Here is a 13,658-nt window from a genome sequence, read left to right on the forward strand (position 1 = left end):
GGGATCATTGAATGCATCATGAAAAAGGGTTGTGATGATCTTTAACAAAGAACCAACCAGCCAACCTTGGTATCGGTATCCCCATGCTGGCCAGCAACTTTATAAAACCAGACATCACTGTACACCTTCAAAGTGAAAACGGAATTTTGGGACTGGTAAGATGTCTACAGAGAGCTTGAGATTCCCTTTTAGCTTCCAGTGCTTTGAATTTCATCAAAACAAGCTAACAAGCAGCATGTTTTCATGTTGTTTTTTTGAAGCAGCAGTAAATGCTTTTGAACTAAATTGCTCCGTGCACAGGAAGCTAGATGAATAGTCGTTCATTTGAGTGGCATTATTCCCAGTCAGGGATCGTATTTGTAATGTAATGTTTGTTATGTAACCAGTTGTGGCAGTTTGACACTTTCTCTTCCATTTATTTTTTCTTACCATCATTATTTGAAGGCTGAGACTTCAACAAAGGCCGCTTCTTTGGAACGACTACCCAATCAGTTGTATTGACTAATATATAGACCCCTATGCTAATGAATTATTTGTCAAAGTTTCCTTTAATTGCTATTGCCAGTGCAAAAGAGATTCTGCTCCCTCCTCTCGTGTGCTCTCTGCTCTCCTTTCCTGTCTGCTTATAAGGATTGCTCCCTCTGTTGAACACAGAGAAAATCAATGTCTCATCTAATCAGAAAAAATGTGAATGTGTCTGTCCCCATCTTCAGAGAGCATGACTGGTCAATCTGATTTGATGTGTGAGTGTGTGACTGCCCAGCTGTGTGCATAGTCTTGTTAAAAATCCTCCTTCCTTGACAGGGCCCGTACCCCACTGAAGATGCAGTGGATGCAGACCTGATTAATGCTGGTGAGTGTTATCTCAAAACCTCCCAATAAAACATTTGTGAAAAAAAGTATAGCAGTCTAAAATAAATTTTGACCTATTTTAAAGGTCACATGTTATTCATCCTTTTACTAAAAGTTTACATACGTTTGATGCTCACAATCATCTTTCCTGCCTTTTATCATGCCTGTAAAACTCTCTTTTTCAGCCCTGCTCAGAACAAGCTGTCTGTAGCTTTAAATGCAAATGAGTGTGTGTGTGTGGCCATGCCACTCTCTGGAAGGGGATGTGGTTCTCGCACCACTTCCAGCTCTTTACATTAGAAAAGAAGACTCAAAGGGTAGAACAAACATCTGGTTGTTGGAGTGTCACCCCTCTGGGGGAGGGGTTACTGCCCTTTGTGATGTCATGAAGGGATAACCTTCAAAAAGCCTGTTTGAGCGCACATTTTCTGAAAAGTGGAGCTGGAAAAGGATAGAGAGGGTGGACTTTTCTCAGAATTGGGGGGTTTGTAGACAGACTATATGGACACGTATTAGTGACACTGTGAAGTGCGTTTTCAATATATGCGACATTTGATGCTTTTCAATTATACCATAGGAGGTAATGTGATTCCATCTCAAAGACTTGTGAGCATACGTTAATTTGATTTGCATTGCAATAATAATTTATGGGATCAACTGTGCAATAACATGTCCGCCCTTATGTGTGCATTATAGTGTTCATGCAGTTTATACAGACTTGCATCTTTAAGTTACTTTAACTTTTTTTGTATGCATTTTTTTTTACTTGTTTATAATTTTATCTAATTTAATTTTGACTGTGTTTTTTTCTGCTGTTCTGCTTTGCTGCTGTGACACTGTAAATTCCTCAGTTTGAGAGATAAATAAAGGATTATCCTATCTTATCTTGTCTCAAGAGGGGGATTAACCTGTTGATATTGCTAATGATAGCATTAGCACCTCAGACTCATTAGCACTAAATGGATGCACATTCAATGTCATTGATGCGCTGTTAATTTGACAACTTTAGTGAATTATTTTTGTCAGCTGTCTCAGCATTTGTGAACATTTCATTTCAACAAATAAATCAAATATGCTAACTCTTTGTTCTGCAGGGAAGGAGACCGTCACTGTGCTCCCTGGGGCTGCCTATTTCTCCAGCGATGAGTCATTCGCTATGATCCGAGGGTAAGATCATAACACAAGATCTTTGAAAACGTTTAAGCTAATTATAAGATAGATGTGCCTCATGTTTCTGGTTGCATTGTAACTGCTGGGCTACACGGGGCCCCACGCTTATTAAACCTTAAAAATCATTTTCATGAATCATGTCTAGAAACTTCTGAGTGTGGCTTATTCATAAAACAAGAAAAATGAGGTCGTTGAATGCACAACACATACCGTAGGTGCAAAAACAGCAGACTGGGGAAGACGACAGGCCCGCACACTTAACCATAAAAAGTGTAAAGCTAACAGACAATGTATTTTCCCAATTCAGTTGCTTTTCACTTGCACTGTAAGCCAGCTATGTCCACTGATCCAGACTGTAACATGGGACACACTTGTGATTTGTACTACTGGATATTAAGACATAGTTACTGTCACCAGTAGAACAAGATAGCAGCCATGCCAATACTCCCAAGGTCCCTGCTTCTTATTGATCCACCAGCTGTCTGAGATGGCCCACCCGCACTCCCTGCAGCATCAGTTCTGTTTGTCCACCCAGTGGAAATCCAATAGTGCTCATAAATAAAATGTTCAGTCAGTGGCGGGGGCCAAAAGGAACCATGCCGTTTGTCCGCTGTTTGTGCATGTCTGTGCGTGTCGTTAAAAGTCTAGAGTTATTAATAAAGTAGAAGTAGAAAGTTTTTTGTTTTGTGTGTCGTCCATCTGCTCTGTTTCCATGTAAAACAGAGAAACAGTCTACACTGAGATGCTTATTGTTATACTGAGGAAAGTGGTGCCATAGATTCTTGTTTAAATCTATGCAGAGGCTAACACCCTCATCATCACTCCAGAGGCACTCCTGGCTTTCTGGCTGGTCACTTTGACCTCAACGTTTTGTAGAATCACAGATAAAAAAAAAAACAGCAAATTGATATGCAAGAGACATTTCTAGTGGAGGTTGAAGTTTATTACCATAACAGCTAAATTCATTTTAGGAAAAAACTTAACTCAGAAGGAACATCAGTTTACAAACTATCTGTGTTTGTAAAATGCAGAGGAAAAAAGTCATTCTTATTAGTCCTCTACCAAAGAGAGGTCCTGCAAACATAGCAATAAGACAAGGTGCTGCACTGTACAGAGGCATGAAGATGTGGTGGGCTGGTCTTCCATCAGAAATTACCAGTCGAACCAGTGAAATTGTTTCTAAGAAAAGTTTAAAGACATTTCTAATGGCACAGAGACTCTGTTGAACTGGTGCATAATATTAATGTGATCGTCAATGTAGAATCTGTATATTTACAATCATTACAGGACATGTCCAACACTGCGTTATACTGAATGCATAGATATTATGTATCATATTGTTGACACGAGAAGACCTTTATGATTTGCAATTGGTTCACATTGGTCTTCTCTGCTTTGTACTCTGCCTGTTATAATGTAGTTAGTACTTCTATTTCTGTCTTCTTCTGTTCCGTCTTGGGCTAAATAATTTAATTTGTTTGGTTTTTGATTTAATGTTTGAATGAGATGACCCCGGAAAGAGTAGCTCCTACTTAGCTAGTGGCTAATGGGGATCCAAAATAAATACATAGCCATTACGGAAGGAATTTATCATGAAGAAGAAATGTGTCTTGTGAGTGAGCATCTGGTTTGTCTGAAGTCAGAAGTTTCTCTCTTTTATTTAAAAAAAATCTTTGCTGTGGACTCATGAGTTCATAAGTATAACTGATTCTGAAGTTGACAGCTGTCTTCCTCTGTCGTGTCATCCTCTGCAGCGGTCACGTCAACCTGACGATGCTTGGAGCCATGCAGGTGTCAAAACACGGAGATCTAGCCAACTGGATGATCCCGGTGAGTTTAGAACGGGTGGCACACATCACATCTGTTTTCTGTTTTCCAAGAAGTTTGCGTCTTGCTCTGTCTGCTCTGTATAACACATCACATCACCTGTAGTAGGCACAGAAGACCGTCTCTGAAGAAGTTGTCGATAAACACAAAATAAATTAATGCAACTAACCACTTTTCTTTTTCTAAAGACCAATACTTTTCTCTGCCTTCATCGTTTTCTGTTATTACAATCTCAGAGCCAAAGTCACATCTTAAGTTGGTGATCAGTCAAGTCCCAAAGATTTGGTCAAAGTCATTCGTTCAAGCCAAAGGAAAGCAGCCAAGTGTGTTCACCATTTGCCCACCAATGAAATTGTATTTTTAGTTGATCAGCACAAGATCACCCCCCCACCCCTCACTGTACACATCAACATAAGTAGATATACACTTGCTAAGACACTGCTTTCCCATATTTTCAAAATGTATGTCAAACATTGCCTGCGAAAAGTAGAAAATATCAACTTAAGCGTGACAAACAAATGCATATTTTAAAAAGTCATCATGTTGCATTAAACATTCACATCTTTATGATGTAACTACAATCATAGCTCTAAACTTCTCTCTTTGAGTCTCTTTGAAAGAACAACTCATGTACTGTATACTTCCAGTCCTGCAATCATTTCAATGACCAGTGGGGGCTTGTTTTCTTTGCTGCAGTTCTTCTCCAGTCTAAGGTGCAGCCATGAGACTGCATAAATTAATTTCCCATATTCAGCTTTGATCTATATTTTATGTTGATTGAGGAAACTGGGGGAAAACCTCTCACTCAGGTAGGATGAGTCAAACAAAAGGCGTGTGGTTCTCTTCTTTGCTCAGGAGAAGCAGAGGGTGTCTTTGTTTTAGTGGTTTTGATGTCTGGTGCAGATTCATTGTCAGCCTTTTGTTTACCTTGAAGCCCTCTTACAAAATTCACCATGCTTTGCTGCGACGCCCTTTCTTCCAGCACACCTACGCCCACCTTCATTTTGACTTGGTGAAATTAGAATGGTTGTGGTTTCAGGTGGTTTCAGGTATTTGTTCTCTTCTCTTCTTCTGCGACATTTCTTATCTTTTGCTCAGTAAGATATAATTGTATTCTCTTGATAATTTCACACATGGTTGCTTTTGGCATTTCGTTAATATGAAATGTCTTTGTTAAAGCAGATTGTTCAGCACACAGCCCTGCTGTAAGGGGTGGCCAACACCATGGCTTGATGTTTGAACAGGTCTATTTATCTTAAGCCCACAGTTGTCGGTCTTCCTCTGTGATTACTAAGGTCAAGAGCCTGACTACAATAAGGCAATGACCTCTGTCACATGGCTGCTTTCAATTCAATTCAATTTCAATTTTAACTTTATTTGTGAGGGACAGTGTGCAATAAAAAAACATAAATGTAACTATTTGATGCATTGCACCTTAGGCTAATTTACATCTGCAGCCCCTGACCTTAGCATGACTGGAGTGTACAGTCAAGGTCCAGACAAAGCATTGTCTTCTGGATGCTTCTAATCTATGCAGCCAAGTGGATACAAAGTGTGTGTTGAAGATGTTGACATTCAGAGACCTTGATTTTTTTTTTTTTTTTTTTTTTTTCCCTTGAAAAAACAACCTTGATAATCTAACATTGTTGTTTGAACATAATACGCAGCGTGCACATAATGTACGTTAGCTTTGTGCACATGAATACTGCAAGTGATGGTGAGCTCTCATTAATTTTCTCTTTACCTTTCCAGTTGCACTTGTTTGTCTAGGTGATTGCTAATTAACCAGCCTTTATTAAAGAAGCTGTGTGGCTACTGAAGACCTGCACTGGAGCTATAATTCATTAGTGTGGGGGGGAGCGGTATCTCATTTGGTCATTTAGGTGTTAGGCAGTTCTAAAGCAGCATTTTACAGCAGAATAGGCACACGCACCTCTGCCCCTACCTACGCTTCCATCTTCATTGTTCCTCTCTCATAAAAGGATGGATCAAGAGAATCACATGTCCCACCTTCTCCGACAGTGAAAATTATCCACTATCTATAGATGAGTACGAAGCGTGAAATTGGAAATGTTACGTAGGAGTCGGGCATGCAGTATTCTCAGCGTGATTATGCTGGTTTTGAGCGCCTCTAATATGCAACATGCAGATGAACATTTTCCAGTTGAGGGCTTTGAAATGCTTTTACATCTCCACTCAGCCCGAGTTATCAGGGAGAACAACATTGAGAGATGGGATAATAGAATAAAGCATTGTATTTTGGATTTGGTCCGCTATTTTATTCGTAAGCTTCTGTCGGAGCTTTATGAAGCTGTCATACAAGTAGTAGCAGTCTTGCACCCAGCTGTTCTCAGGAGATACAGATGCTGATGTTTTCCTCCCACATGCGACTCTGCTCAGATTTCAGTAGCAGAGACGCATAAACCTTTCATAAGTCAAAAGGAATATTTTACTTTTATGATTGGATTTTGGCCTCTTTTTTTCGCTTGCCTTGTCAACTGTGAGAACATCAATCAGATCGGCTAAATACAGGAACACTAAACATAATCAGGTTTACATAAGAAATAACTGTATCCGGTCATTTACAACATTTTTGAGAGAATTCAGTGTATAAGTCCAAAGCTACGTGTCATGTATCCAAACCCCGGTATGCTCAGTGTAACAGGCGCTTAGGTGCCACAGTCTACCAGGCTACTGACTGTTAAGTTACTGAGAGTCAAGTGCACATGATTAGTCAAATTAAGGGGCACCTTAAGACACCTATATTCACTTTCCTACAGTATAAGAATTAGAGATGATTGTAAGCACATCATCTGTGAGGAATATAATGTTACAACATCATGGTGCCGTGTCTGCACATTTAATACATGTTTTTAATCTCCTATGTACCCATTCATTTTAGCGCCATTGTACTTCTGAAAGTAGTATCTTTGTGTTTCTAGAACTATTAGGGCTATTTGCTACATTTGAGTTGTTGTTGTTTCAGGTCAAAAACATACAAAAGTCCAACCTTAAAAATAAACATTTTCATTACTCATTATTGGATTGATCCATGTTAGGTGGAGTTTGTTTCTGTAGTAAATGTTCCATGATGAAATCGTGCAACAGACTGGATTATCTTAGAATATATTCGGCCGAGGTCAGACAACGTTTCAGAACACGCATGGTTGACCATCTTTTCATGTTGGCAGTGTTGCTTATATTCTGTTAGAAGACAGCGTACAAATTCCTCTCCATTTGGTTAGACTTCTCGAGGACTAGAAAGAAGACATCAGCTTGACTTGTAAATGTCAGTCATACATTTCTTTAGTCCTACACTCGTTTTTCATTTTCAGCTCACAACATACAATTACCTCCTATCCAAATAACTCTGCTGCTATGAGATGTCTTACAAGCGTATTAAAGCTTCACAGAGTTAAAAGAAGAATTACCCTAAGATAGTTGACAGAATCAAATGATATATCCACAAAATTACCAAGATGAATTAATTTATGTAAATCTGTAGAAAACATCCAGCCCTGGTTACATGACCTACATTGACCTGTATGGTTAGAAGTTCCCATTGAAATATGTTTAAAGACTATTAGTCAATGTTGGGAAATCAAAGTTCTGGTTGTAATTTCATCATCTGCCGAACACTAAAACCAGAAATGTTTTCACTTTGAACACGATTGCTGTTGTCTCCCTGTCACGCCGCGTCTCTCTCTCTGATTCTTGTCATTAGTTGTCGGGGTAACGAAGGCTTGTGGCGGACCGTCGCTATGTTATTAAATGGCGAGTCATTCGTGTCAGACAGCTGAGACTGTCAGAGAATTTGAGGGGGAGAGAAAGGAAGCCAGTTGGTTTGTGGGAACTCTTGGATTGTGAAGGGGGTCATTTTCTGTGCTGTCTGCCACTGAGTGAAAAGTGTACACTTGCAAAACAAATGAGGGGTTTCTGTCGCCATGGCAACAAAAAAAAGAACAAACCAATATGTCTGTAAAGACAAATAAAGCACCAGTCAAAGCTGATTCTTTAAAGCAAGGATAGAATAATTTAGAAGACGAACAGCACACTGTCATAGAAAAGATTATCTTCTGAATCTTCTCATCAGCCCAGTGTAGAGAATGTTTACACTTTCATATACAAAGAATTCACAGACTGAATCACTAAGCGTTTCTCCCTGTTGTGCAGAGAATCATTGTGTGAAAGAATGAGTCCAGTTTTGTAGTCATTCCATTCGTACTCTTATAAAAGCATTTTTAAGTCTTCAAAATAAAAAGCCTTAGCTTTTGGCATCAGCGTTGCTTAGAAAGCCTTGTTGGCGGTGGGAGACTGACTGTGTCATTGTCTTCCACCCTCCTATGTTATGATAGGTGCCATCTCAGCAGAGCTTTGATTTAACTCTAATGTTATGATACTGCCTCCTGCAGGCCCCCCACACTAACCCTCACTTAAGAAGCCATTATATGACTGGATGCTCCATTACATACATCTTCTCTCAACGTCTGTTTAATTAGCATGTGGGTCGGCTACAGTACATCTGCCTCTAGCAAGGATTATCTTCAAAGACATACTTGTACGAAAGGTCAAATAAAAAACAAAAAATGAATGTTTGACTAGGGCTAAAAGAGGACCTGTGGGAACCAGTGCTAGCAGACGTTGACATTACCTGCTCCAATGTGAAGATGTGAAATAAAAAAACTACAAAGCTAACATAAAAGTTCCTTTGAATCCTCACACTAATCCTTTTGGCAAACCTGTAATTAATGAGGTTTTCTGTAATGCACTATGAAAAACAATTGGTAAATTGATGTTTCCCTGGGATTTTATTTGAGCCTCTGAACAATTCTCCTGAAGGTCAAATTAGCACTAAACTCTTTGCCTAAAAGAGCCTTTTCATGTTTCTGTGGTTGCAGCTAATGAAATGTGTCAAGATACAAAGGTTCAGGTCTCCTACTGGCCCCACGGTGCCAAGATTACAGCATGCAAATTGACTTATTCACAGTGAGGAAATTAAAAACCTTTTGGGCTTTCAGTCTGACCTGTAAGGTTAAAATCATCAAAGATGCATTAATTCAATCACTTAATTGCCCACACTGGATTTTTGGTTGTGTAGTATGCAGAGGATTCCTCAAATTAATCCAATTTACAGAAAGTGAAGTCAAGCAGTTTTTTTGGACACAAAGCAACATGCTCTGATGTCTATTATCCATATAACCATCCATTTGAAATAAAAGTGCTCTCTAGGGTTGATGAATGATGAATGTCAAAGGTTTTCAACATGTTCTTTTCTTAAATTTGTCATACATACAAAACAAGTTCTTTGTTCCACCTTGTAATTCTTCTGTATGGTCTTGTCTTCTTGTTTCTTCTATTTCTGTCTTTGGAAGCGTGTGAATCATTGTGTTCGAGAAGTGTGTTTATATGGGCGGCTGTGGCTCAGTTGGAGGAGTCACCTCTTAACTGGAAGGTTGGGGGTTAGATCCCCATCACCTGCAGCCAAATGTCCCATGTGTCCTTGGGCAAGAAATTTAACTAGGTGGCTATGAATTTATATGTAAGGGATTATTTACTTCTGATGAACCCTTTAGAGACCCTGCCATCAGTGTGTGAATGGGTAAGTGTGCTTCGAGTCGTCAGAAGACTCAAAAAGTGCTATATAAGATCAAGTCCGTTTACCATTAACCAAGTCTAACATCGATCATTTTATAGAATATTTTTCTTGTTATTGTTTGAACAGGTTGCACATTCTGCTGCTCTGATCATAGCAACCTAGACAACCACCTGCTAAGCTGTCAATCAGAGGAAAGCAAATAACAATCCTCTCAGCAATTCAGGTCACTGACAACACTCTGTAAGCAGGGGCGCCAATACGTGTCATCAGGTGTTCACACTATTGTTATTATAATGTTATCTAAGTAACAAGGTCATCAGCACAAGTGAGACATTTCACCATGCATGCGCACACGCGCACATACTCAGGATAGAACTGTAGCTTGACTGTCACGAGGATGCTATAAGGCGCTGTAGCTGACTCATTTCATTTGTTGCTTGTACTTTATGTATATTCCTCTAAAGGCTCACTGTCATTTTGATTCTTGTTGACCATAATGAGTTTGGTAGGTTTTTTTTTTTTTTAAGCTGTTCTCTGGTTTTCTTACAGCTACCAACCAGCTGCATGCTTTATGTAAGCAGGTGTTTGGCTCACAGAGCTGGATTTACAGCTGTGTGCGTCTACAGGGCTTTCTTCCTGGGGCACCTGAACACACCACCTAGCGCTCGCATACCTAAAACTGAATCAACATTGTTTGTATGAAAATAGATAGCATTTCTCTTTCTGACCACTGAAGGAATAAAAGATAGTTTAAAGTTTCAGTGGACAGTACTTGAATAAGCGATACAAGCTGTTTTATTTTGGGATGTTTTACGAGCTGTTACAGTGAGCCAGTCTCGAACAGTAGTTTATAAGATGATGAAAGTTAATTAAAAGCAGCCTCTCCTATAACCTCATCCAGTGCTTTTCCTCACTTCCTCTACCCCGCCTTCCTCCTCTCCCAGCCCTCCTTCCGTTCTCTGTTGATATCTTCTCCGCCCAGCTGGCCTCCCTGGAGGCAGACAGCATCCTTATGATGCACCACACTCGGCATATATATCCTCTGGTTATCGAGCACAGAGAAAAACAGGCCCTTCACATGATTGATGAGCAAATGGGATTTTAATTCAGTTACTCAGCCGTCACCCTCTGGCCATATCTGCATGTCAGCCGTCCCCATTTGGAAACCTTCTTTATTGGGAACAATGAGAGACTGGGAGCATATTTTTCAATCGGCCAGCAGTTCTTTTGCATGTTATTTTAAAAGTTGTTTTTTTTCCCCTTAAAAAAATGAAAAATCAAACTCAAAACTTGTAATTTTAAAGAGTATAAACATTTATACTGTAGTATTCACTCCAAAATAGTGGAAAACATTTTAATTGCTCATTATGTGTATAAGGAACATTCAACACCAGTTCTATGTCTCCTCTAAGACAACATGAGGAAAGAAGCAGAAATGTAAAGGAAAAAGTGACCACAAAAGAAGCTGTGGCCCCTGCATTATTGTTAGGAGCCATCGTGTGTATTTGAACCTCAGCTGATTATATTTTGTTATCATTTCTGGTCATTTGCAGTGGGCGTGGTTTTAACATATTTCACCTGTTGAGTTGTGCGGCAGGAGGCCAGATGAATTGAGTGGGTTTGCATATTTTCTGTTGACCGCCATCGAAGTCAGCATCGTCGTCTTTTGGACTTTTAGTTTAGAATTAATTTTCATCTCGTCTCACAGTTGAAAGCATTTCTACTTTGTCTTGGATGGATGGACTTGTCGCTGTGATTAGAAGGAAAACGCCTCTTTCTAAAAATCAAGTCACGGCCACAACCTTCCGGAGTTACAGTCTTAGTCAGTGACACTCCCACTGCACACAAGATGAGATTTTTTTCTACGACTTTTTTGGTCATGATCTCGACTCAGTCTCGATCCCTATATGTCTTGGTCTCGTCTCTTGCTCTCGGAGCTCACTGGTCTCAGGTTTGTCTTGGTCTCGGTTAATGTGGTCTCGACTACAACACTACTGAGAGCATTCGGCAATCTCAGCCACCACAATATTATTGTTAATGCAATGAAACAATTAGTTACAACAATTAGCTAGCCATAGATATCACCTTACTCATTGATGACGATGATGATTATTCCTATAGAGATACAATCTAATTTATTATTATCACTCTCTCTCTCATACACACACACTAATATCTTACCAACATAACTTAATGAAGGCTGATTTTGTTTTGAAAGAATTAACTGCACTGTGCTAATTGTGATTGTCTGTTCTATGTTGTCGTGTAAGTTTTTAGTCTTGAGCTTCGGGTGCAGAATCACCTTTTTATTCTGTCTTCAGTCTCACAATATTTAACTCTGCTTTCAATTTAAGCCATTAGCAGTTAAGCAGGTAAACGGAGACCCGGCAGTTAACCTCTGTTTACACTCTGCTATCTTCTTTTAACATACAACCGTGAAAGCTATTTACTGTAAAGGCTCCACTGAAAGCACCAAGATGGCTTCTGTCATGATACTAAACTCATCTGAATACTGAAGAACTGCATCTTGCTGTGACCTTTAATAGCTTTAGCCATTAAATTCAAAGTCAAAATGCCACTGCCGCCTTGAATTGTATCAAGATTGGTGAGCTCTGACGACTCATGTGCCTTAAGCTTTGGTTCACACAATTACAAAAGCATAATTTCTCCTTCACCTCCACTGGTATCTTTTCGTGCAGGTTTGGAGACAGCTGTCAGTGACATTTCTGCCAGTGGCGTGATACAAAGGCGGCGACTGTAATTTAGTCTGAGAGGCTCACAGCATGAAAAAACTACATTAAAAAAACTGAAGAGCAACATATTTTCACTCCAGAATAAGGCTCGCTACAGTTTTAAGTGGACCTTATTTCTAGCACAATTGTTACTATTCCTGTAGTGTTAGGTTCTGCTGTGCATTGATGATGACATTATGTCTACTACAAACTTGGTATGTTCACTCTCTTATGAAACAAATCGTCATAAGTGCTCCTCAGAATAATGATTTTAAAAACAGTAAAAGGTATATAGGGGGGAGTATATAGTTCACTTGTCTGATGTCAAATTAGCAAGCTTATGTAGTTTTATCTCTCTAATCAAAACAACATTTTACCAGTAGAGAAGATCCTCTTTAATCTCTTCTTCCTTTTCTTTGTCTCATTGTATGGAACTTCTCAGGCTCTGACTTGTAAAGGGTAAAACAAAGACGAACAATGACCTGTATGTCTTTTTTTAAAGGAGGAGGAGTTGTTTGGGAGAGCTAGCTACTCCATACATGACAGGGAAAAAAACATGTTTTAATCATTTCCTTCCAGCCTTCTTAATGAATGTTTTTGTTTACCGTTTGATTGTTTTATTTTTTAAACTTGGTCGTATTTTTTGGGCCATAATTCAGGCAGGTTGGAGTTTCAATGTTTCAGTGGTTCCTCATGTTTTATAGATAGGATGGTTATGAACTTAACCCTTTTTTTTCTCCATCATTTTCATTTATAGGGTAAGATGGTGAAAGGAATGGGAGGAGCCATGGACTTGGTGGCTAGCGCTGGAACCAAGGTGGTGGTCACCATGGAGCACTCGGCTAAGGTCTGTATACTTAAGACAGAGTGTGTGTGTGTGTGTGTGTGTGTGTGTGTGTGTGTGTGTGTGTGCGTGTGCGTGTGCGTGTGTGCGCGCACTTTTAGCATGCAACATGCCCATTACAAATTACCCCTAAAAACCTGTCTCAGGGAAATCAGGACTATTAGACTGGCAATTTTCTTCTCCCATGTTGAACCTTCCCCAGTGCACTTGTATCTGCCTCCACCATAATGACTGTGAGAGTTATGAGTGATTAAGGATAATTCTGTTAATGGATCGCTTAATGCCTCTTTACCAGAGAGCGCCAACTCATCCTGATGAGGTTTTGTGCACAAACCGTCTCCTAATGATTCAGTTTTGGATTATTTAAAATCAGCTCGGGAACAGCTGATTAGTTAGACTCATGCTGCAGCTACAGCTGAATAACCAAACTCGGCTTAATCTGACATTTACTACAGAGAAAAAAACTATTCAAACGAATGGGTTTACTGTTGGGAAAATCCAAACTGCTATGATGCAAGGACAGCGTAACATTCAGCGTTCATAGAAGCATGCTGTTTTGTCCTAATGGGAGCCTGTCTGGCGCCCAGCTATGTTCCAGATGGTGCAGCAGGTGAGCATAAATCTACTGCCCTGAAGC

The 13,658-nt window shown here is 39.7% G+C and overlaps 1 protein-coding gene across 3 annotated transcripts in view; it reads left to right on the forward strand.

The window, feature by feature from the left end:
- oxct1a (3-oxoacid CoA transferase 1a) overlaps positions 1-13,658 on the forward strand; it is a 47,184-nt gene that overhangs the window by 24,206 nt on the left and 9,320 nt on the right. The window contains exons 10-15 of one of the 3 annotated variants that reach the window (XM_079340815.1): positions 61-155; positions 805-853; positions 1,947-2,019; positions 3,777-3,852; positions 12,935-13,072; positions 13,123-13,200. In XM_079340815.1, coding sequence (XP_079196941.1) covers positions 61-155; positions 805-853; positions 1,947-2,019; positions 3,777-3,852; positions 12,935-13,072; positions 13,123-13,185 — 494 coding nt within the window. In that variant the 3' untranslated portion in view covers positions 13,186-13,200. Of the gene's footprint in view, positions 1-60; positions 156-804; positions 854-1,946; positions 2,020-3,776; positions 3,853-12,934; positions 13,077-13,122; positions 13,201-13,658 lie in introns of those variants that run through there. The other 2 variants (XM_079340816.1, XM_079340814.1) reach the window with 2 other exon arrangements.

This window comes from Symphodus melops, assembly GCF_947650265.1.
Source record: "Symphodus melops genome assembly, chromosome: 1".
Classification (NCBI taxonomy): Eukaryota; Metazoa; Chordata; class Actinopteri; order Labriformes; family Labridae; genus Symphodus; species Symphodus melops.